Genomic DNA, 25,271 nt, shown 5'->3' with positions numbered 1-25,271 from the left:
TCTGTGTCCCTGAAGCTTTTTTAAAAATGCTTGGAATCGGGAAAATAATTGGGAGGGAAACACATATTCACAAATCTGGTTCCTGTTGGAGGCCAAACACTAAACAGATATTCTTACTGTTTTTCAAGGCTGTTGTGAAATAATATTAAATGAGTAACTTTAGAATCCTTTTTATCTTAAAGAGGTTTATATAAAATTTTGTTTTTTTTAGAGGTGGGGGCAGCTTCACACGTTTTTGTTTTTCTATTCTGTTATGGCTCTTTACACATTTGCTTAGCCTTAAATTAAACCCTTAACAGTAACCCCAAACCCCTAAGCCTGGCCGCCCCCCAACCTTTTTAAACCTTACTCAGTACCTTAACCATAACCCTCTAATCCTAACATTCTATCCTAATCGTAACCCCTCAATCCCTAACCCCTTAGTCTTAACCCCTTAACTTTCTAAACTTTACCCTCACACCTAACCTTTAAACCTTAATCCTAACCCCTAGAACTAAAACCAACCCAAAGCCCTGTAACCCGAATAATAAACCATAACCCTAACCCTTTTAGCACTTACCCTAAACCCTAATCCCAACCCTAAACCACGCGTGTCCAAATTCCGGACCAGAGGCGGGGAAGTAATCACATTTTTACTGGCCCGCCACCTCTGTCATAAAATTATAAAAAGTATGATATAGATTTGTACAAAAACAAAATTCCCCATTACACCAGAAGTTGGCAGTAGCCTTTTGACCACCTTATTTCCGACATTGCGACTGTAAATAAAAAAAGGAAAGTTGACTGTAAGGGCCACCGCTTCCAGCACAAAAAGAAATTGGAGTATTTATCACTGAAATCCGAAACAACTGTGTTTGCCTAATTTGTCAAGAGACTGTGGCTGTTTTCAAATAATATAAAATCAAGAGACACTGCCAGACAAATAATTATGACAGCAAAAAGCTACCTGGAAATGAGCGCTGTGAAAAGATGAAGCAAATGTAGGTTGCTTTAACGGCAAAGCAGCGCTTTTTCACGAGACCCTGCGAGTCAAAAGAAAATGGTGAATTTACGAAAGATTATCCATTATAAATTATACATTTAGAATTATGAAAAAAAATAATACGATGTAATATCTTCCAAACCCAACAAAACCCCAAAGAATACTGAGAAAAAACTATTATTCTGGACTATTTTTATCTGCACTTTTAGCAGTGTACTCCCAACTGTATAGACGTACATGAATGCATCACAATGATTAAGCGTGGTAGCACACAAAGTGTGTGTGCGAGTGTGTGTGTACATGGAGTATATGCAATGCAGCGGATGAACTTCACTGTTTGTGTGATGATTCACTTTTACGATGTGCCCTGCTACTACACCATGGGGAAGTGAAGGGTAGAGATAGCAGATACATACACACATGCACAACTCACACATGCACATATAAGCGCCACTGGCTGCAGAAGGAAAGATTTCGACATCATTCCTACCTTGCAGCCCGACTTCAATGTGAGTTGGATATCTGCCACTGCCTTAATATAACCTGCTGCTGGGTATCAGTGTGTGTTTTGATTGTTGATGTGCACGACCGTCCGTGCCCTTGCCAAGTCAATTACACACACACACCATCACCAGGACAAATTTACTATGCAGGACACTTCCTGTGGTATCTTAGCAACAGTGTTGGCTGGGCATGAAACTTAAGCGCACACATGCATACAAGCACACAAAATCGGCGACCTTGCATGGGATAGGAAGCGAGGTGAAGCAGAGGACAGGAAGGAAGGAAGGAGGCAGAAGAGGAAGCAGGAGAATTGACTTGTTTATGACGAGAAAGTTTGACTTGTTATTTCCATCCTGGTTTCTCACTTCATTGAAGGAATTTCCCACTGGCTTATAAAGTTCCTCCATAAATGCCTATGCTTCTACACCAGAAACTAAAAAAAGAAAAGACATGAATGAACTCCTGCGTTCACACAACCGTCGATGACAGACTCTTTGTCAAGAAGAGGAAGTGGGTTACACCCGTAATCCTAATCCTAATCCGACCAGACCTGGTAATCCACACATGTAAACAAAATCCACATTTGCTTAACAGCATCCAAACTTGGGCCTGTAGACGTCAAAATCTTTGTGATTAGCATTGAGCTGCAGAAAATTATGTCACAATGCTGAATTTAAACAAAGAGGTTAGCTAAAACCTACTACATTTACATTTTCTAATTGCTGATTGCTTACAACAATTTTTAATTGCATCCTTATACTGACGATGACCACTTTAATGCCCAATAAACACTACAAATATCCATGTTTCTGTAAATGTGCTTGAGTGTAACAGTCGATAAACAGGACTGGTGACAAATTAATAGATAAATACTTTGATAAGTGATTAATTGTCCCAGGATATGCGAATTTAGAAATGTATAAATGTCATGACATCAGCAATAAATATTTTCCCAATTCCTAATGTTGCCCCGTTCTCCCAAGCATTTACTTTAGAATACAAAAAAAAACTATTTGTATTATTTTTTATCAATTTTGGGGAGAAAATCTGGACGTTAATCCCCCTAGTTTGTACATTCGAAAGTATCCAATTTTATTAAAATTTAATTCAAATCAGGGATGCACAGAAATTAAAATTTGGGGCGGAAACCCAAAGTACGTGTTTACGAATTAAAACTGCTGAACTGTAGACAGTTATATTGTGTAAACACGTAAACATTAGCCAAAATCCGGCTAGAAGCTAACAAATATGGTATGGTAGAGGGACAAACAAACTTTTGAAGGAAACAATATTGTGGGTAAAATAATGTGACAAAAGATGGTACATTCCTATCTAAAATTCATCCGTCATTTGGTATTTCTACATGGAGGCAATAATCTGATTGGAAACAGAATATTTTCAGTATTCTGATAAGTAAAGCCATGTAAATGCGGAGAATAATCTGATTAAGGTTTTAGTGCGTCTGCAAAGGACACGATTGAAATGTTTGGGTTGTTCCATTCTTTTTCGGATTACTCGTGCATGTATACACATTGAAGTGATTTTAACGGGATATTTTTAAGACCCATAGCACTGTGGAACTTGTAGTCCAGAGATGAATGAGAGAGAACATGCACGTGTATTGGTTGAATTCTTCAGGACATTTGCATTTTATTTTTTACCCCCAAAGAGAAAAGGTCATGGGTTTATCCTTCCATATACAGTGAAAGTCACAGTTGTATCCATATACAGTGCAAGTCTATCCTTTTGTTTAGCCACATAAGAGTACATTTTGTAAAAACATTAATGGAGGTCACTTTTTGAGCACAGAGGAAACAAGCATGATACTTTGTTATGTCAAAATTAATTACGTTTATTTGCGTAAAGACATCACTCCCGTATCGCCCAAGTATTGAATTACCGTACTTTCCGCACTATAAGGCGCACCTAAAAGCCTTTATTTTTTTCAAAAGCTCACCATGCGCCTTATAATACAGTGCGCCTTATGTATGGATCAATATTAAGTCGCAAAGTCTTGCAACTAAGGCAAGCAGCCGCCAACTAGATTTTCCCCCAAAGGCGAAGTAGTCCGTGGTGTATGCTGGGATTTATATACCGGCGTTCCATTTCCTAACCAATGTGTCAATCATCATTTGAATCAGTCACTATTGGCTAAAGTTATTCGGAGGTAAAGGGGGCAGATCCTTTTTATCATTTACAGGCTCGCATAGGCTAAAGGGGCGAAACATAGCCTGCAATTGGCCGAAAAAGACGAATTTGAATCACACGTTGGGTTGCATTACGGCATAGAGAAAACATTTTTTACTATTCTGTGTTTGTAAATATTTGACTCTCCTGGATTTACTACACTCACGGTTGTAAGAAGACCATGGTTATGTATCATTATTGAACGTGATGGCTGCAAGAGAACTTAGGTGAGCTATACGGCTTTATATTTTCCCGGTATCTTGTTTTAGAACGACCTTGATGTTTCTGTGATGAGTCTCTTTTTAAACTAAATTCATTTCAAAGTGTTTATTGTCATATGCACAGTAAAGAAGCCCGTTTCCCTGCACAATAAAATTCTTACTTTTTTGTCCACACAGTTGCCAGCAAAAAATAAAATGGAAACTAAGAAATGTTTGGCATTTCTTGAATCCCAAGACTTTAACCTTCCAAATGATATTTGGAACTATGCATTTGAGTCATTGGTGACATTGTACAGACACTGTCTGAGACACGTATTTGCTTCTTTGCAAGCTTTCGAAATGTTAAGGGAGTTAAGAGTTTGACTGAACTATCTGACTGTTTTGTCGACGTTCCCATTGTAGCGCCTTATAATCTGGTGCGCCTTATGTATGGAAAATATAGGACTAAAAACTATTTTTTGGGGGTGTGCCCTATAACCCGGTGCGCCTTATAGTGCGGAAAATACGGTACATGGTTCTCTGTTTGTCACTTGGCATGTAAACTATTCATTATAAAGGCTCCAGAAATCCGATATTCCCTTTCCAATGGGATTATTTCCTGCATGTAAACCTAGGCATTGATGGCATTTTCAATAGTAATCAATTATTAATAGTGGTGACGAGCTAGCAGTGTGCGCTCGTACTGACAAAAGAGTAAAAAACAAGCCAGCCAGGTAGCTCGACGTCCATCAGATTTTTAGACAGGAAAGCCAGCCAAAACTCATCTGAGCGTAACCGAGATGTGACAGCAATGTTTCAGCCTTCACCCCTGGAGCGTCAATACGGAACTCCGTTGACCTTCACTCCCATCATGCTATGCAGCAGGTGCTGGGAATTACGGCCACTTTCGGCAAACGAATGGCCCCAAAAACGCAGTTCTGCCTCGCGGAACACAAAGAAATAGGGCAGCAATCAAAGTGGAACGTTAAAGACACCTGCAATCTCCACAACACACACGGCCGGAAAATACACACACACGTTGCTGTGGAATCAGTGAGGCAGTAAATAAAAGTGACAAAGGCCTCCATTCCAATCTAACACGGCCAAGGAAACACAAGAGGTGGCCTGAGGCGGCTCAGAAAAAGGGGAAAAGAGATGCGTTCGAAAAGGGGATGCGTGACAAAATAGAAGAAGAGAGGAGCGGCCTGTAAAACTAGTCCAAGGATTTTTTTTTTATAGACGGCGTGTGGTTCGGTGTACGACGAGACAATCGACAAGTTTGATTGTGTTATCTGCTAAAGCCTCTTGAAACTATAATCTATCACCGGCCCGTAATGCGCACTCGCTTGTTTTCCCGCCCCCGCGCTCTAGCGCTACGACAAGATAATTAGCAATCCGACGGATGCACAATTGCTAGACAAACACTCTAATCTAAAGTCTCGGCGAAAGGATTTGGCGCAGTGCGGATCAATTGCGCTTTCATCGAGGGAAACAAAAGCGGGAGAAAAGTTGGGAAAAATAGGCGAAACAGTCCATAGACATGTTTCAGAAAGTTACCATTGAAAATTATTTTTAAACCACTCTCCAAAAAGCTACTTGATAGGGTTCATAATGTGTATGGTGAAAAACGATTTGTGGACAATTTGATTATAAAAATGAAGAGTTTGGTTTGACAAGTTTATAAATTATATTTACTCACTAACACTGACTTGAGCACTTTAGTAGTTTTGCCACACAGTACTTTTTACTTTTACCTACAGTTTATCAATCCTAATAGATGTGTCAGACTGATCCTCAGCTAAAGGAAGTGTCTTGTTGATGTTTTTGCTGCCAAAGGGAGGGCCACAAAATATGAAATGTGAGAGCTCAGGTACTTATTCCTCCCCATCAATACCTATTCATGGGTAAAATTTGCGATGTACCAAAAAATAAATATTCAAATTCGAGTGATTTCTCTACCATGACCATGACGGAAAATTGTTTTTGAGAAAAACTTTTGGATACTTTTCCTACCACAGTCTAGAGAAATAAACAGATAGAAAGGTGGGTAGAAAATTGAGAGATACTGTAGGTAGGTAGGTAGGTAGGTAGGTAGGTAGGTAGGTAGGTAGGTAGGTAGGTAGGTAGGGGGATAGACAGAGAGACAAACAGAGAGACAGATCGAAAGATAGACTGATAAATCGAGTGATTGATAGACTGATAGATGGATGGACCCTAACGTTAGTCCAACCTTATTTAGGGACCCTAAAAATTGTAAATTGCACCCCAAACCTTTGCTCCTAACACTAGCCCTTTACCTAACTCTAGCGGGAACCACAGTTTTAGCCCTGTTTGAAACTATAACCGTAGCTCTAAACCTATTGTTGAAACCAACATAAAGTTTAAAACCGTAATACGGAGCTCAAACCTTAGTTCCTCGCCTTAAATTTACACCTTACTCTAGTGGTAATCCCATTTTGGAACCATAAAATAGGTTTAAAACCCTTATTTGAAGCCCAAACACGAGCTCCCAACCCTAACCAAAGAAACGTGGCAACAATTTCAAGCATTGAGAAGCACTTGAACCTGAAAATCTTCAAACTCAGCACTGGTGAGCTATTTTCAGAACAAGTCAGCAGGCACTTCAGCAGTCTTCAGGGGCCACCCTGGTGCCCAGAGGCACCACGTTGGAGACCCCTGCCATCGATGATATCAAACAAGAACATTAAAGTAGCAGAATTATTTTGCTTCTCTTGGGTGTCAGTTTGAGGAGATTCTTACCGTGCTCTTCCAAGGTATTGCATCAGTGACTCACTAACTCGTTTACACTGACTGGGTCATGAGAGCACTCTCGTTCTAATTCACTCACTTAGTAACTGACCCATCCTCTTATCCACTTATTCCTCACTTGGATTCAACCTGCCCGACATTTTTAGAAAGTGACAAACGCTTTCTCCCACGCCTATGTCCCTGGACTGTGCCAAAGAAAAATGAGAGGAGGGAGCAGGGAAGGCAAGGAGGGTGGCAGAGAAACAAGCGGAGCGTGGCGGGCAGATTCAACACATCGGCGTCGCGCTCCCGTGGCGCAGGAGGTCAAACCTTGCTGCTTGGCGTTACAGATTGGAGGTGAGTGTGGGAAGAAACAGAGCTGTAAGCGTTATATGGCAGGGGTCAGCAATGCGATGCCCGCGGGCACCAGATAGCCCCTGAAAGGACACCTGAGAAGCACACTATTAGTGAAATTAGTTAAGCAGTGATGTGTCATTGTGATTTTCCAGGTAATTTCATTTTAAACTGGCATGTGATCAGTGTCTTTAAATACATTATCAATTCTTCCAAGATTATTTTGAAAGATAGCTTATAATTTCTATCTATCTATCTACCTTGGTCATATCCCTCAAGAGGGGTGACCGACAGCAAGACACACACATACAATAACAAAGAAAATAGAAGGGAAATAAATAGCAAAAAAAAAAAAAACCCAATTGCCCAAACAAGTTAGGCACCTCGGCACCCAAGTTGGTCATGCTTTCGTCCCTCCAGATGAAATGGGACACCAGAAAGCGGCCATGTCACTTGGGTCAGGGTGACACAACACACTCTTTTGTTCAACAGCAGGGCCCGACAGCTATCACTGGTTTACCCCTGCCGCATCATACGGGTGCCCTGCCCATCCTTAAGAACGCGTCCACCATCCCACTATCCTTTCACAACACCTCTCCACTCCTTTCTATCACCAACAAGAGCTCTAGCTTCCATTATAGTTAGACCTCTTTCCTGCAGTGCACTCAAAACACCAAATTTAATGACCCTATAACTAGGGTTTGCGAGACCTTTCGGTCTCCCGCCCCCCTTTCTTTGCCTTGCTGTCTCTTAGGGAGTAGAGATAGAGAGAAGAGGATCCCCAGTCCCCTCGCTCCCTCCACTTTAGTCGCCTCTTATAACACACAGCGGACCATGGTGGGAGAATTCTCTTACCTCTCACAAGGAGAGGGCACCTCACCACAGGGACAATATAGTTTATATGCGGTAAATTCCGTACAACAAGGCGCACCTGATTGAAAGCCGCGAGCGCAAATTTAAGGAAGAAACTCAACTTTGTTTTTGTACTAGCTGCACCGGCTTCAAACAGCCATAAAAATTAACTCATGCAGGTCAATATTTTACTTTTTAAAACATTCAGCGGGGAAATGTGTAGTACACAGAAGTAACATATTGTGCCACAATTGAGACACTTATTTGCGGACCCTGTCTGCAGGTGTCAATCTTAATCAACAAGTGCCAAATGGAATTTACGTATACCGAGGAGTACGAAAAAAACATTCTCAAAACAAAACGCAATGTACTGTACTGACTAAAATCCAGTTGTTTGCTGAATGTAGCGAAAAAACCTGCTGTTATTACCAGACCTGATAGCATGTGCCATGCTGATTATTTTTCCCTTTTTAATATGTCTGGGGCAGTGACGTGCAGTCAAGGGAAGCAGGTGAGTCACAGCCTCAAGGCTGTTGAGATTCTTCTGGATTTTAATCAGAACAGTACGGTATATTCATTTTTGTTTAGAGAATGTTTTTTTTGCACTACTGCATATATGTTAATGTGAATTTAATTGATATTGACTATTGAACAGTTGAGAAGTTGTTACCTCAGTGCTCTAATACAAGACATATGTTTTGTGGCCGACTTATCCTATTTTAACATTCTTCTAATTAATACAAACTGGTAGTATTTAGGGCTAAAACCTTGGTTCCTTTAATCCAGGTTCTAAACTTTACTTTCCAATAATAAAAAGTTAAGTTAGTGACTACACACCACATCCGGGTGAGTGCAATCACATTGCGTTAAACAGAAAGTCCATAACTTCTATATTAAGTTATACGTCAGTTATTGCTAACTAGTCTTGATGCTGATGGCAAGTTTTGAAAGACGGTGCGGTCAAGAACCACAACCTCTTAAAGAACTGCTAGAGGAAAATACGAAGATTCTAGAGATTGCCAGTGGAAGTAGGCCATGAGAAATTTACCAGTCCTTCCTTACGGTAAACCGGGCATAAAACGGCATAGTTCATAATGATTTGTCAAAGTGGAAGCGTTCAAAAAAAAATCTCCGGAGGGCTGAGTGAAGGTGGGAGAGTCTCCTGGATGATGGTATCTGTTGTAAGGGACTCCAGGAAACAACAATTATCAACAATTAATCTACCTAAGTTGAGGTTTTGGTAATACAACCCCTAGCAAAAAGTATGGAATCACCAGTCTTGGGCAAGCCCTCCGTCAGACATTTTATTCTCAGAACACAAACTTGAAATAATCCTAAAGTCATTCCAAAGTGCAAAATATTGGCATTCAGAAACACTAAAAGAAATAAAGAAAAACATTGCAGTAAATGTTACTTTTATAAAGAAAGTGCAGTAACATAAATATGTAATCACTAGGTTCTGAGGAAAAAAATATGGAATCAGTGCATTTTGAGAAGAAAATAAGGACACACCCAGTCAATCTCCTTTCCTTAATTGGGCACCTAGCTTATATTAAGTCTGCTCGCAAGTCACCAGTTACAAACATTGCAGTTATCACACATTGGCGTTATCCTGGACTAAGTGGATTGGCAAGAATAAACAAGAGAGATGTCTCCTGAGACCAAAGACAGGATTGTCAAACTTCTTGAAGAAGGTAACTCGACTTGTGTGGTTGCCAAAGATGTGGGCTGTTCACAGTCAGCTGTATCGAAGATTTGGACCAAGTACAAACAGCATGGGAAGGTTTTTAAGGTCAAGCGTACTGATTGGCCAAGGAAAACATGTAGGTGTCTAGACAAACAATTATAGGTCATGTGTCTTGAAAACTGAGAATGCACAACAAGACAAATGACAAGAAAATAGGAGGAAGTTGGAGTCAATGTAAGTAACAGAACTGTGCAATATGACCAAAGGAAATTGAATTTCCAGATAAACGGAAACCATCGTTGACGCTTAAAAGAACAAGATGACAATGGGCTAAGGAGAGGCAATCATGGACTGTGGAATGCTGGATAAAGGTTATCTTCAGGGATGAGTCACAAATCTGCTGTGGACAAGGCGATGATGCTGGAACCTTTGTTTGGTGCCGTTCCTGTAAGATTTACAAAGAGGACTGCCTAAAGAAAACATCAAAATTCCCACAGTCCTTAATGATATGGGGCTACATGTCAGGCAATGGCACTGGAGAGATAGCTGTAGTCAAATCTGCAATAAATGCACAAATGTATTTTAGTGTTTCTGAATGCCAATATGTTGCACTTTGGAATAACTATACAATTGTTTTATGTTTGTGATCTGGGTTTTTTTCTACAAAATAAAATATCTGTCGGAGGGCTTTTCCAAGGCTCGTGATTCCATACTTTTAGCTTGGGCTGGTATAATTGAATTGGTGAGTTTCATGCTTCACCAAATTTGTTTTACACCACATGTACCGCAACTTAAAACTGCTTCTAGCTGGGCCCATTTCCGTCGCCAAACGGTCAGGTGTTCTGAGGGATGTCAGAACATATTTGGTTAGCCAGAATTTTTAGTGAAGTGAAACTCCTAAACTCCTATTAAAAACGTTTGGCTTAACAAAAAAAAACTCATAAAGATGCCCCATTTTTACCACAGAGCACATGAGTGTCTGTCTGCTGAAATACACTGCAAGGTTTCAGTTCCTTATAGTGTTGCTTAAAACTTTCTAAGTTCTGTATTGTGTTAACGTCACCTTTAGAGTTTAACTGGCATAAAGTAGGGTTCACACAGCAGGACAAATCGTCCCTTTTTAAGCTCCTCACACCTACTCGATGACAAACTTCAAGTGTAGCTTCTCACTGGTTTTGGGAGTCGGACGACACATTTAAAATCTTACCAATCCTTATTTTCTCTGAACACAATATTGGCTTTGTCTTGTGTAAAAGTAACAATAATATTTTGTCCAAGACAATATGTAAAGTGGTACTTCTTACAAGCTTAATTTGTTTCAGGACATTACTCGTAGCTCAAAATGCCCATGTGATGAGCAAATTCTACCACCCACCCATTATCTGCACCGCTTATCCTCAGTAGGGTCGCGGGGGTGCTGGAGCCCATCCCAGCTATATTCGGGCAGTGGGCAGGGGACACCCTGAACTGGTTGCCAGCCAGCGGTCACACAGGGAAAGACAATTAACCACGGGGGAGAACATGCAAACTCCACACAGGAGGTTCGATCTCATGAACTCACAACTGTGCCGCACACACGCTAACCACTGCACAGTGCCCGCAAATTTTCCCTATATGAAATAATTAAAAACTTATTGGGCCACTCCCGTCCTCCCAAAACCGTATAAATGAACCCTTAATAGCTATAAGCACATCATCCTGATCTCTAAATAGAAAATATTAAACATAAAAATGACAGTAATAAAATGAATACGATCTTATCAAGATAAAATCATGAGCGTCGTAGCGAATGTGTGCTGTAGTGCAGAGGAATGGGGGTGGGGGCATTGCACAGTTTTAGAGATCACATACCTGTCAAACTTATATGTTTTCTACATATTTCATACATTTTTTGATCATTTCACAGTGAGTACGCTGTATAATATTTCTTACGAGGGAAAAAAAAAATAAAACAAAAAAGACCTATCTTATGTTGCCCATTTTGGCTGTAGTCCGGATCGTCTCAGTCATTGTTAGCAGATAACAACGTCAGCGTGGACTGCCAATATTGTCATGGTATTCCACATAGCACGGTGGGTAGGGCGCCCGCCCCGAAACTGGGAGGTTGCTGGTTCAAGTCATACCTAAGACTTACAACATTGGTACCCATTGCCTCCCTGCTTGGCGCTTAGGGGATGGAATTGGGAGGATTGGTCACCTAATGACTCTGTATCAACCTCCCAGAAAGAGTCAGAAATGTTCTTGACTCTAGCCACCCCTCACTAGGGGGATATGGCTCCAGTAATTCTCTCATCTCATCTCATTAGCTGCACCGCTCATCCTCAGTAGGGTCGCGGGGGTGCTGGAGCCCATCCCAGCAATCATCGGGCAGTGGGCAGGGGACACCCTGAACTGGTTGCCAGCCAATCGCAGGGCATACAGGGACAGACAACTCGCTCGCTCATTCACACCTAGGGACAATTTGGACCAGCCAATCCACCTGAAATGCATGTCTTTGGAATGTGGGAGGAAACCGGAGTGCCCGGAGGAAACCCACGCAAGCACGGGGAGTACATACAAACTCCGATCCGGTAGCTGGATTTGAACCCACACAGGAGGTTCCCAGGACCTTAGAACTGTGCCGCACATGCGCTAACCACTGCGCCGCCGTGCTGCCACTCCAGTAATTATTATTATTAAATATTCTACATAGTCTGTCTTGCTGTGAGTAAATAGATGCCGTGTTGCGTTTGTATGGTTTATTGTTGTTTAATGAAGATTTGCAATTAATATTGGTGGTTGACAGGTATCTGATCGGGAGACTGTTGATGATATGTAACCACTTACACTTGAAAATAAAGTGTAACTTCAAATGAACGTACTACAGAAAAACTCTGTACAGCAGAGTTTTCTGATTTTATTTATTTATGCCTGTAGAAGTTTGCATGGTCCTGAGCGGTCTCTAGTGGTCGCCTCTGGGACTGCTCATGAACTGGATTTTCCTCCATATAACCAGCAAGACTTTATTTGAAAAGGACTTGTATAACGAGATTCTCATGTTCAAAGAGAATTGTATAAAGAGGTAACATCGCATTTCGTATGTCATGTGCGCATACCAAATAAAATCAACAACAAACGAGGGGTGATTGACATCAGGCAAAGCTAATTGACTGTGTGATGCCAGTGCAGTGCATTGTGGGTAAGTGGGGCGCGTGGCCTTGGGTAAGACGGTGCCGGGGTGGATGTAGGCTAATGAATGCGCTGCCAGGTGCGCTTGCGTGTCGCTGTAAAACGGCCGCATCTGCTGTTCCCACGGTAACAAGCATCCCCCACCTTCGTCACGGTTCAGGGCTCATTCATAAGGACTCCAGAGATGGAAGGAAGTGTGTGTTTGGGAGTGTGCCGATGTGTGGAAAAACAGGGCAAACATGACAGGGGACGGAGATGGAGGTGGCACTACAACACTTAAAGAGGAAGAAGGTTGTGATTGTTAACAACGTGTTGTTGCTTGCTGTTCCAATGGTGTTTGTTGACAGTATATCAATAGATCAACTTTCAATGCAAGTACAGTGCTACCTCTTCAAACAAGCACCTCTGAACACGAGAATTTTGATATACGGGGTTCTCAAACATTTTTCAAGCATTTTTAAGGACGTTCAAGCTAATTTCTCCAGTACCAATAAAAGAAATACAGTGCGAATCGTGAATTTTGCAGAGCCACAGACATAGAGTATCTGTGATTTACATACAGGTATGCAAATGTTTATCTTGTGTGTGCGTTTATTAGGAGATATGGTTTTTAGATCTTGACTAATTTGCTAATATATTTGTGGGTCTGAACCATATGTGTGTAAATATTTTTGAGGAAAATCTCTCCCCATATTATGTTGGGTAAACATTACGGTAATATGTGTCACCTTGAGCCACCAGAGAGCAGTTTGTTGAGACACTTCAATTGTAAAAATTTTGAGCATTTACATGTACTTCACCCAAAATTCAAACACTTTTCAATCGTCGAAAACACGACATCAAAATTCAGAATTCAAGCCTTTTAAAGGTTTTTAAGTAGAAGTTTTATTCAGAAGAAAAATCTTGTCCTACGTACAAGGGTAAGTCCAAGCTAGAAGCAGTCCCAGAGGCTACCAATAGAGATCAATTTGTCTCAGTTGGCACATGCGCTTCCAGCCATCAGACACCTGATCCAGCACACTTGATTATATTACGCAGCAAGTTTGTCTTTGTTGTATTTCAGTGGCTTTTTGGAACCTTATCGAGAAGTTCTGGAAAAGGAAATGTTAAAGTTCGGGAAAAAAAGAAGAATGATTGAAATGAAGTAGGGACTACAGTAATGGACAATCATGGTGTTCGTGTGAGTGACCTAGCTAAGGAGTATGATTGGTCAACATCTCCTATTTGTACCATATTGAAAGATGTACTCAAAGCTATCAAACTGAGCAGGGACGTCATCACTTTAAAAATTGCGAACCACTATTCATGACGAAATGAAGAGACTTGTTATTGTGGATACGCCACAAGGAGCTAATAAGAGAAAGCGACACAAAGAGCATAACTTGAAGAGGCGTCGGGTTAAACCGGAATGGATTTCAATGGCTTGTATGAGGATTTCAAGAAGAGCTCTGGCTCTGTGACTTTTGTTTGGCATGAGGAAACAGCGAGTGCAGGTTACAAAGCCGCAGAAGAGTTTTGCAGCGACTTTTTTTATTAAAATAAAAATGACAAAGAAAAACCATATGCTAAAAAATGTTTGTATGTATGTAATTTAAAGTAACAGTGAATTTACGTTAAAATGTACAGTAATTGCATATGTATCATCAAAAGTCATGCGCCGTCACTCCTTCTGCACCCCCATACTACCGCACCTCTGTACTACGCACACACATTTGTTACCGTGACTCCCTCATAATAAACTTGCATTTCACTTCAGTAATATGATTTATTTATCTTTTCTCTGTATTTTTTATGTTTTTAACTACCATTTGTATGTGTTTTTAGTGATCAGGAGGATGCGTTTAATAGCTATTTATAGTTAACATGGATGCTTTTGGGAGGTCGAGAAAAGGCCAATTAGTTTTTAATTATTTCATAACAGGAAAATGTCCTCGTTACACAAAGAATACTAGCTACAAGTAGAACCCTGGAAAGAACTAAGCTTGTATAAAGAGGCACTATTGCATTGGTAAATCAATTTATAGGACATACAGTGGCATTTAGGTATGTTTGTTTTATAATAGAAAGTGGAAGTAAAAAAAAGGGAAACATGCCACTTGGGATACAAAATGTGCTGTTCCTATTTTGTGACCGCTGTTGCATTCTCGAAACAAATACTTACCCCCACAATGTGACTTCTTTGCCACAGTTATATCTTGCTAATGTTACTACTGCTTTATTAATATAGATTATTTGCTTCTCGTAGTTCTTCGCTATTTCAACCTCATTGTTAGCTTTATTACATCTAATCTAGTACCTTAATTGTGACTATAACTTCAAAATCATTATGTAGCCTACTACCTATTGTTAAGATTTCTTCCTTGCGGCATTTCTTTAGTATTGCTATGGTTGGTCTCTATTGGCATATGGTCATTACTTTAACTCCATTGATATACTTTTTTTTGATGCTATTACTTTATTACTATTGATTCTTTCCTTGTCATACTACTTGGCTAGTGCCACTAAATTGTTATCTTTCTGTTTCCTAATAATTTAGTAATAGTGACAGTAACATCACAATCATTACATATACTTGCTAATGTTACGATTTCTTCTACATGTTATGTTCTATTGCTATGGTTGGCCCCTATTGTTGCTTTTATATTTTGTCTCAAACTACTGTTACTGCTACATTTTTTGCAAGCATTTATTATTGTAATGCCATCAGTATTATGGATCTTACATATTTATTCACATGATTCCTTCTTCATTACGACTATTTTTACTTCTGTATTACTGTCACTTTTGGGTCATTTATATTATCAGTTCGTATTTTCAAATAGAATATTTTGTTACTTTTTCATTACTGCCATTTTTACTACTTCATTGATGTTACTCTGTGGTCATTTATATTACTTGTTCTTATTTTCCCATGAAACAGTTGGTTACTTCTCTAATTGCAGAGCTTTGAGGTTTTAGCTTTATACTTGCTAATAGTGAGCTTCTCGTGATGCTTGTGTTTGAATATTTGGTCCTAGTACTTCCTCTTCCCTCCTAAGCTTTCAATGCCTTTATAGACTAGTCTAATTCTTGCTCAAAATGACCTTTGCACAAATTAATTTCCTGCTGCTAGATGTAACATGGCCGTTCCCGTCTTACTCCCTCACTTTTGCATTCAAGTAAATGTGATTGCATGTGTGTTTTTTAGAGTATTTCAATAGTGAGCCCGAGTACTTCTGCCCCGAGGATAAGCAGAATGAAATCGGAAGAAGAACGATCGGTTGCTGCTGAACTGCACAGACCCTAATGCAGTGACAAAAGCATGAGAAATATGCAAAGGACCGACATGTGAAAGTCCTCCGGGTTTAGCCGCTAAAGGCGAGAGGACGTTAGCCGGCTAGTGAGGAAGCATCCTTCACGCTATAATCGCTCACTCTCGACAGTCGTCCTTGGGGCCATCAAGGGAGAGAGATGATTTTCCTCGGGCTGTGCAATTAATCAATTAGTCGATCAATAACTCGCCTTGCCGCTGGAGTCGCACTGCATTTTGCCACAGCTTCAGCTCCAACCCATTAATGCGTTTTGGATTTCTTACAAAAAAATGAAGAGCCAAACCAGATTTAAATAACAGGGACAAGACTAACTTGGAACATGTATGGTGGCAGAATACATTTAAAAGGACAGTATGTATTATTTGACAAATAGATATCGCTGTATTATGTTGTGCAACCAAAAATGAGTGCTCAAATAGTTCATGTATTACTGCTTTTTATTTGAATCAATATTGTTTTTTGATGAATTATGTTTTTAACAGCTAAATAATAAAGACTGACCCTATAAATTCAACCCAATACTTCGTTATTTATAAAAACAAAACTGTTTAAACCACTTTCTTGCTTTAAGATAAAAAAATACAAGCGTAACAATAGGTTGAAATAATCTATCAATTTGTTAGCGATAACAAATCAAATTAATTGCCCAAAATCTTTAATCAATAACCTTTTGAATTGGAAATTTTTTAAATCTTAATAAGCGTAAAAAAAAAAAAACTACTTTTCATTTACGCCGTGAAAGATGCCAAAATATCTTTGTGTTCTATTAAAATAAAAGATTTTGCTGATATTGGAACACAATTTGGTAAACATATTTATTTACTTATTTTTTGTTAATAAATCTTCAGTCCACAAATGTCGGGTTTCTTTTTTTGTACAATAGAAAAGCAAAGTCAATGTTAGACAATGTGTTTAGAGTCTTACTTACATGACCATTTTGGAGGCAGGTATCGTGGCCAGTAATAGGCTTTTGATTTCAAAAATCACGATTAAAGGTTTAGCATCTCATCTCATCTCATCTCTTTAGCTGCACCGCTTATCCTCAGTAGGGTCGCAGGGGTGCTGGAGCCCATCCCAGCAATCATCGGGCAGTGGGCAGGGGACACCCTGAACTGGTTGCCAGCCAATCGCAGGGCACACAGGGACAGACAACTCGCTCGCTCATTCACACCTAGGGACAATTTGGACCGGCCAATCCACCTGAAATGCATGTCTTTGGAATGTGGGAGGAAACCGGAGTACCCGGAGGAAACCCACACAAGCACGGGGAGAACATACAAACTCCGCACAGGAGGTTACCAAGACCTTAGAACTGTGCCGCACACGCGTTAACCACTGCGCCGCCGTGCTGCCCAAGGTTTAGCATATTGCCCAATATTTTATAGGCCGTTATTTAATTTTTAAAAATCATTTCTATTTAGGACGCAGGGATTGAAATGAACACATTTTAAATCATCGTTTTAATGATCCAAGTAAAAGACAGATTGATTTTCACAATAAAAAACAAAACAATTGACGTTGAATAAAATAATAATCAACTCTACTGAGACAGCTCTGATTAAGGTAACCAATGATCTCCTACGGGCAATGGACTCGGGCACATCATCACTTTTGCTGCTGCTGGACCTTAGTGCTGCATTTGACACAGTGGACCATATAATCGTGCTAGAACGGTTGGAAAAATGGATTGGTCTCTCAGGAAGCGTCCTATTATGGTTCAGATCCTACCTCTCAGATAGGACACACTGCGTTAAATATGGCGAATTGACATCTGAGCCATTTAGTGTTACTTGTGGTGTTCCGCAGGGTTCAGTGCTTGGCCCCCTTCTCTTCAGCATTTATATGCTTCCACTAGGTGATATTATTCGCAAGTATAATATCAGTTTCCATTGCTACGCAGATGACACTCAACTCTATCTCCCGATGGAGGAATCTGCCACACTAAACTGTGGAACTTTGGAGGCCTGTCTCACTGAGATAAAAGAGTGGATGTCACTCAATTTCCTGCGTCTTAACCCTGAAAAGACTGAAATGTTAGTTATTGGTCCTTCTAAGTCCCGTGACTTATACTCTAAAACCGCAGTGAATTTGGACAATTGCCACATCACACAGAGTGACTCACTTAAAAATTTAGGTGTCATTTTCGACCCTGATCTGTCCTTTCAAACACATGTGAAGAAAATTACTAGAACCGCTTTCTTCCATTTCCGTAACATTGCTAAAATTCGTCCTATACTTTCTCAGTCGGATGCGGAAATCATAATTCATGCGTTTGTTACCTCCCGTCTCGACTACTGTAATGCACTACTTTCCGGTCTTCCGATGACCAGACTCAAGAGTCTTCAGCTGGTACAAAATGCTGCAGCGAGGCTTTTAACAAGGACAAAAAAGTACGATCACATCACCCCAATTTTGGCTAACCTGCATTGGCTCCCTGTTAGCCTAAGATGCGATTTTAAGGTTCTCCTACTACTATACAAAATCATACATGGACTTTCCCCCTCATATCTTTCAGATCTGATCTCCCCCTATGTCCCGGCCCGAAGCCTTCGTTCCGAGAGCGCCGGTCTCCTGGTGATCCCAAGAGCCAAGAAGTGTTCCGCTGGTTCGAAAGCGTTCTCCATCCGGGCACCGGTGTTGTGGAATGCTCTTCCCCCTGAGATCCGATCTGCAACCTCGGTGGAAATGTTTAAATCTAGGCTTAAAACTCACTTCTACTCTATAGCATACGAGTAACCTAATCTTCTTATATGTAATAACTTGTGAAGCCCTTAGAGACTAATTGTGATTAAGGGCTATACAAATAAAAATGACTTGACTTGACTTGACATGTAATAGAGGTAACATCCAACCTAAGACCGGGATTGGTTTCGACCAACAGGTCGTAAATTCAGTGGTGGATTGCTGTACCGGCTGGCTGACAAAATAGTTGCCGGGCTGCTACGTGCTTTGGTAACAGACATTGAAATTTTGAAAATGAGCTGCTGCTGGGGGGAAAAAGCATTTGCTGTCCGCGGTCATAAGTACGGTTTGAGCAGGTCTTAAGTCGGATGTTTCCTGTATTGTATCTTCTTTAAAACTACTTGCAACCATGTTATAACATCACTCTTCCTTTCATGATCTTTAAGAATCTCTGTATTAAAAAGTGCTGCTCCACTTTCCGTGCACAACATTGAGAATTTATTCACTAGTGAAACACTTATGCGATTCCCTATCCGGTGGGACCGTATTGACTTCGAGGTGTTGCGGCAAAAATTAGATGAGAGTACGGTAGAGGAGAGTGGAAGATGGAGAAAGAGCTTAATTATTTAACATTACCCGTGTTCTCTATTTATGGTCCTTTTAGAGCAGCCAGCGGAATCCAACCATATATTTTCTATACATTGCATATGTTCCAGCTGTAAGCTGCTCCCACGGGATCTTCTCACGAGGGAAGTTTCAAACCACCAAATATGGTTAAAAGAAAAATAAATCGTTAATTATTAATAGTGTGGTGAACAGGAAAGCTGGAATGATCTCAGATCTGAGACGAGTGCGGATATGTGTCTTTGAATTGCTAATGCATCGCCTCTATCTGTTCACACGGGAGCCCTAAATTTTCATTCTGCAGTAATTGTTTCGAAAAAGTAATAACCGAAATTCAAGATAACGTTGCCAACACATTAACAAATCCTCTGACATCGACGGCGATAAACGTCAAACCTCCATTCCAAGTCGTCACGCCGTGAATGAGTTAATACCCACTTAAAATTCAATGCCATCTATTTGTAGGCAAGCCAATCATTCCATTGATCAACAGTGAGACATTTAAGTCCACTACATTATTTTTCTCCGCGTCTGAAAATGGTTTAGAAGTAGTAGCGGCGGCAGCAACGGCAGTTCCACTTGGCTAATACCCGCCAGACTGAAGGTCAATTTATCTTCTCACACTCTCAGATTGAGCTGCTCACAAGATGATGATCCTCTTCGGGCTTATAGGGGCCGAGACGGATTCTTGTAAGCGTTTTCAAAATAGACTGCTTTTTTTTTTTTGCTTCACAGTGGAGAGCGCAAAATTGGCACCGCTGAAAGCTTTCTGAAAATGTATGTGGTTGATGTGGAAATGTATTATTTCTGCAGGAATTTATATTATTATTTATTTTCCTTTGGTTTTTTTTTCCTCTTTGTTAAGTCTGTTTTTCTCAGTACAAGCACTGATTCATTTGGAAAACATTTTTTTTATTATTATTGCTATTTAGATCACAAATGTTAGGGTATGTTTGTAGAGATAGCTTACCACTGTTTTTCTGTGGAAAAATTTGGGAATAAAAAAACTAATTTAGTAGGTTTTTTTTGGGTCACTTTTTTTCAGACTGGTACCAATACTCAACACTTGACTAGTATTATACAGACGCTCCCCTACTTACGACCATTCGACTTACATAAAACGGTAGATACGAACATTTTTTTCGGGATGTCGAAAAATATCTGGACTATGCTGTAAGTTAAATTTTGTTTTGTGTGCACCTTCTTCCGAGTACAGGACAGTACTGTCGTGCTTCTTTCTGCCGTCACCGGCATGTGGCATTATGAGAGGTCACCCAGCATCCACCCGGAACTCCCGAAAAATCTGCTTGCTCTTTCTAGTTCATGTGTAAACATCTCTCCTTCACCTGCTCGTAATCCCACCGCTGCCACCAATGTATGGTGTCGTTTTGTGTGGGTAAATAAAAAAAATACACTTACGGTCTCTTTGGAGAGCGACAACCGGCAGCACCAGTATATTGTAAACACACCGAACTCTCCCCAAAACTAAAGTCTCGTGCTTCCGTACACTCACGCACCAACTCTCGCGACATTCGTCGCCCTACTTACATCAGTCAATCATTCACGTACATCTCACATTATACGCCTACACTGTCTCCAGCGCACTAAGAACTTTGACATTTTTATTGGTTAATATCTCGTGCATCCATTCAATGTTGTAGGTGTAAAGTGTAAAGAAGAGGCGAGAAGTTTCTTTTTAAATAAAAATGAAACAAGAAAGCTTGATGCGGTTGAGAAAATGGTTGGAACACTTTTCCCGGCCACTTATTACCACGGAAGAGGACCTCTTGAAGCTCATCTTCCAAAAATAAGTTAAACTCAACGTTATTTATCTTTATAGAGCATATTATTTCATGAAATGTTCATTTTGTAGTACAAAACAATCCAGGTTACTTATACAAGCCTTAAACATACTTATATGAAAAAACATACAAAATATAGCACTGAAGCAACTTTCGAACAAATTCAACTTACCAACGATCGTCTGGAACCTAACTCATTTGTAAGTCGGGCATTGTCTGTAATCCTTCATTCATCAAGGTTAATGGATATTAGCGAAATTCTTAACGTCACGGCCAAAATATTTTAGGCAAGCCACAATGGAATTTTTTCAGGGACCTGAACTGAAAAGAATATGGTTTGTGGCCACTGTTCTTAGTAATAGTTGACCAGTAAGAATGGAAAGTGGCCACAACCGCGCATTTCGTTTTGGACAGGATAAAATGGCCTACTGACAAAAATGCCATCTGCCGGTACACAAACGGCAAAAGAAGAGCCACCAGGCCGGTCAAAAATGTACTTTGTCCCAGCTTGTAGAAATATTCGATCGGGATAATGGATTGCATAATATTTTTCCACTTGCGAAAATAATTGATACCAGGTACTAATATAAATAGTGCTTATTTGATTCTTGTCAACCCTGTGTCAACCCTAGAGTCAAAAATGTGCACTGGTTATGTCATGATTACCCAAGTGGAGCCACCTGGGGTAGTCATCTGGCGCGCTGGAATGCGCTTCCTGATTGGTTTATGTTCCCTTTTTAAGCATGCTACGCGGAGACCTCTTGGTGGGAGGATACTTTTTACCCCGTTTGACTCGCCTGATTTTCCTGTGTCTTTTTGACTTGTTTACCTGATTCTGCCTGCCTCCGATCCGACCTGCTTCCACGCTACGATCTTCTCTCCAGTCCTGGTAAACGCGACCTGCTTCCGTCCCACGCTACGATTGGCTACGTGTTCCGAAGTTGTCTTCACGGCGTTGCTGCTGACGTTCGACGGTCATCGCGTCTCCCGCTAACCCTGTACGCTTCCCCAAATAAAAGACTTGTAACGAACGCTCTGGGGTCTCCTGCTCTGTTCTGGTCCGCCCTGACAGGTTAATCAATATATTTACATTTCTATCCCAAAAATCACATTTGATGATACAAGTGTAAGAATAAATGTCTAACCTTAAAAAGTACAACTCAATACGGCATACTCTGAGTAAGTAAAAGGTGTATAAGTCAGATCAAGCAAAAAAATAAAAGTATTTTTCCCCATTAATGATAATATTTTAGGATTTGATTTAATTAGTGTAAAAATATGCCCTGCGACTGGCTGGCAACCAATTCAGGGTGCCCCCTGCCCACTGCCCGAAGATGGCAGGGATGGGCTCCAGCACCACAGGGACCCTACTGAGGATAAGTAGTGAAGATAATGGATGGATGCATGATGTAAAAATACTTAGTTGTAGAAAACAACTGAAGGTGTTTAAAGTTCATTAATTTCACTGAATCCCAGTTTTGCAAGAAGTAGATCTAAACATTGTCTTTCTCTTCCAATGTTCAAATTCAGCTAAGAAGCTATCACAAAAACAAACTAATGCGCCCGGAAATGCAGAAAATGTATGATTCACGAGATTTGGAAAACAACTGCTTAAGAATATTATGTTTAATGAAATATCATATTTTTTAATTAAGGTAGACAACGTAACATTGTAGTTGAATGAAAATTGTATTAATTTCTGAATAAGATGGTGTTGAAATATTTAGATAGATAGATAGATAGATAGATAGATAGATAGATAGATAGATAGATAGATAGATAGATAGATAGATAGATAGATAGATAGATAGATAGATAGATAGATAGATAGATAGATAGATAGATAGATAGATAGATAGATAGATAGATACTTTATTCATCCCCGCAGGGAAATTCACATTTCCAGCAGCATCCCTTTGCTGAGAACAATACAATAATAAAGCAAACGGAATACAATATACAGATACCCAATGTGACGTGCTAATACCCACTGTAGCGTGTTGTATGGAGTATTTAAATAGTGCTACATAAAATACACACTGCAATAAAAGTAGGGTAATATGCAATGTAGGGGGTGTGGTTTAGTGTGGGCCTTTACTCCGCCGGGTGGAGTTAAAGAGCCTCATGGCATGAGGAAGAAAAGATCTCTTCAGTCTGTCCGTGGTACAAGACAGTGACAGCAGTCTGTCGCTGAAGCTGCTCTTCTGTCTGGATATAATGCTGTGTAGTGGATGTGATGAATTGTCCATATTTGAGCGAGAATTGATTAATCAAAAGATTGATCATTTTAAGAGATGCAGAGCAGCTGAACATTAAAAATTGTATTTCAGAACAGATTTTTCAGCTTTTGAAATACTTTTCGTTGTAGCATCTAAGTGCGCCGTTTTAAGGTTGAGAGTGTTTTAGACAAAAAGAAACCGCACACAAGTCTCCAGCAGATAGCACTAATGCATCATAAATAACCAAGGAACAATTAACATTGTCAATACATGAATGGGTATCACTTCATTCCGGTGTTTTTTGTTTGATCGTCGGAGTTTTGATAGAAAATGCGTATTTTGGAATTTTATATAAACTGGCATAGTGAACTACAGAAGATTTTTACTGGAAATGCCATTTTATCCCAACTAAAATGTCCTTAAATTTGCATGACATTAATGACAATATACTATTTGGCTAACTTTGCTTTTCTGATTGTATAACAGTGACTGGATTCTGACTTACATCAGCTAATAATGGGAAGTACCGATAACTAAATTAAAATGAGGCAGGCATCGACACAATACCAAACAGTCTTTTGTGATCATCTACTATGCAGTTTAGTTTATTTTGTGAAAGTTGTCCTATTCCCAGTGTCAGTTTAATTTATTTACTCCTTCCAGCTCCAATATTGACTTCTCACAAGGGAGCGTACGATACAATAGAATTGGACAGCCAATGGAGAGGACAGCGAGGACAAAAGCTAAGAGGCTGTTGCCATCGGCAATCTGAAGTAATACATCGGTCCGAGAGTCAGCCGGCAAATCTCCGTGTGACTTTCACGCACCCGGCGGATTTGACCCTCGGCCGTGACGGCCACTTCCGGTGTCGATTGCATGCACACACTTCCCCTTTTAGTGAGCCCGTCCTGACACACAGATAGGACATCGTTTTACCTTGTACACTTGCCCGTAGGTGCCATTTCCCACCAGCTCCACAAGTTCAAAGATGCCAGCGGGGTCCTGAAAAGACACGTAAAAATATTGGATCATCATTAGGACCATTATAGGTATTCCTAAACAAATGAGTCGCAAGTGGCAACGTTGTATTTTTCGCAACAGGCTGATCGATAACAAAAAAAACAAGTAAAATCATGAAAAAAAATTTTTATTTTTTACATTTTTCGCCATTTCGAAAGATATGACACTCAAAAACACTTTTGCTGAGTTTCATAAACCACATTAATCGCAAAAGTAACAAAATCAGTGATTAAAGTGCAATATTTACAAATTTTAGGAAGCAAAACAGAATTGTGAATACGGTATTTTTAAATAAATATGTGCTAAAAATGGATTTCAGTCCGGTACAATTATTTCTATATGTGTAAAAATGTCTTTGTTAAAATTAAACTTTAACAGTGAAAACATTTGAATGACATCAGGCCAAAAAAAATAAGAAAAGATTTTAAACGTGATTCAAATGGCCATATCTTTAAAATACTTTATCACAAAGCATTGACTATGGTATCATTTCAAAGCTCATTTCTATACATTCGATTTATACCAAAAACCCAAATTTGATATTTGCCTCACTGTGACCTACTTTAGTTGTTCAGGTCACAAATGTTTGGTTTTTTTTTTTTTTTTTTTTTTCAGGAACAAAATGTGCAGTGTTCCTATCCACAATTTTTCAAATATTTTGCTAAATATTTCAAGCGCCTGGGGACTCCAGAAATGTTGTCTCAAAGTTGACCCATCTGGGTTGTTTGCTGTAGATGTCATTAAGGACTCAACACGTACAAAATAGTGAATTCCATTAACACAACCTGTGAGGCCAGCCCTGAAACATACAGCGATTGTATTGAACAGCGATTTCATACTGCTCATTTCTGTAGGTTTTCGTTTACGTTTTTCAGCGCACATGTCACTGTTTTTCAGCTAGCTCCCCGTTGGCAACAAGGCAGTCGAGGGC

At 40.0% G+C, this 25,271-nt stretch overlaps 1 protein-coding gene across 12 annotated transcripts in view; it reads right to left on the bottom strand.

Moving 5' to 3' along the window:
- The window catches only part of LOC148351914 (traf2 and NCK-interacting protein kinase-like), a 107,432-nt gene that overhangs the window by 60,211 nt on the left and 21,950 nt on the right, over window positions 1–25,271 (bottom strand). For all 12 annotated transcript variants that reach the window (XM_088354696.1, XM_088354704.1, XM_088354699.1 and 9 more), the window contains exon 2: window positions 24,257–24,322. In XM_088354696.1, coding sequence (XP_088210822.1) covers window positions 24,257–24,322 — 66 coding nt within the window. The remainder of the gene's footprint in view (window positions 1–24,256; window positions 24,323–25,271) is intronic.

Source organism: Urocampus carinirostris, chromosome 15 (assembly GCF_059441175.1).
Source record: "Urocampus carinirostris isolate Australia breed hairy pipefish chromosome 15, RoL_Ucar_1.0, whole genome shotgun sequence".
Lineage (NCBI taxonomy): Eukaryota > Metazoa > Chordata > Actinopteri > Syngnathiformes > Syngnathidae > Urocampus > Urocampus carinirostris.
This window is presented reverse-complemented; position numbering and strand designations above follow the sequence as displayed.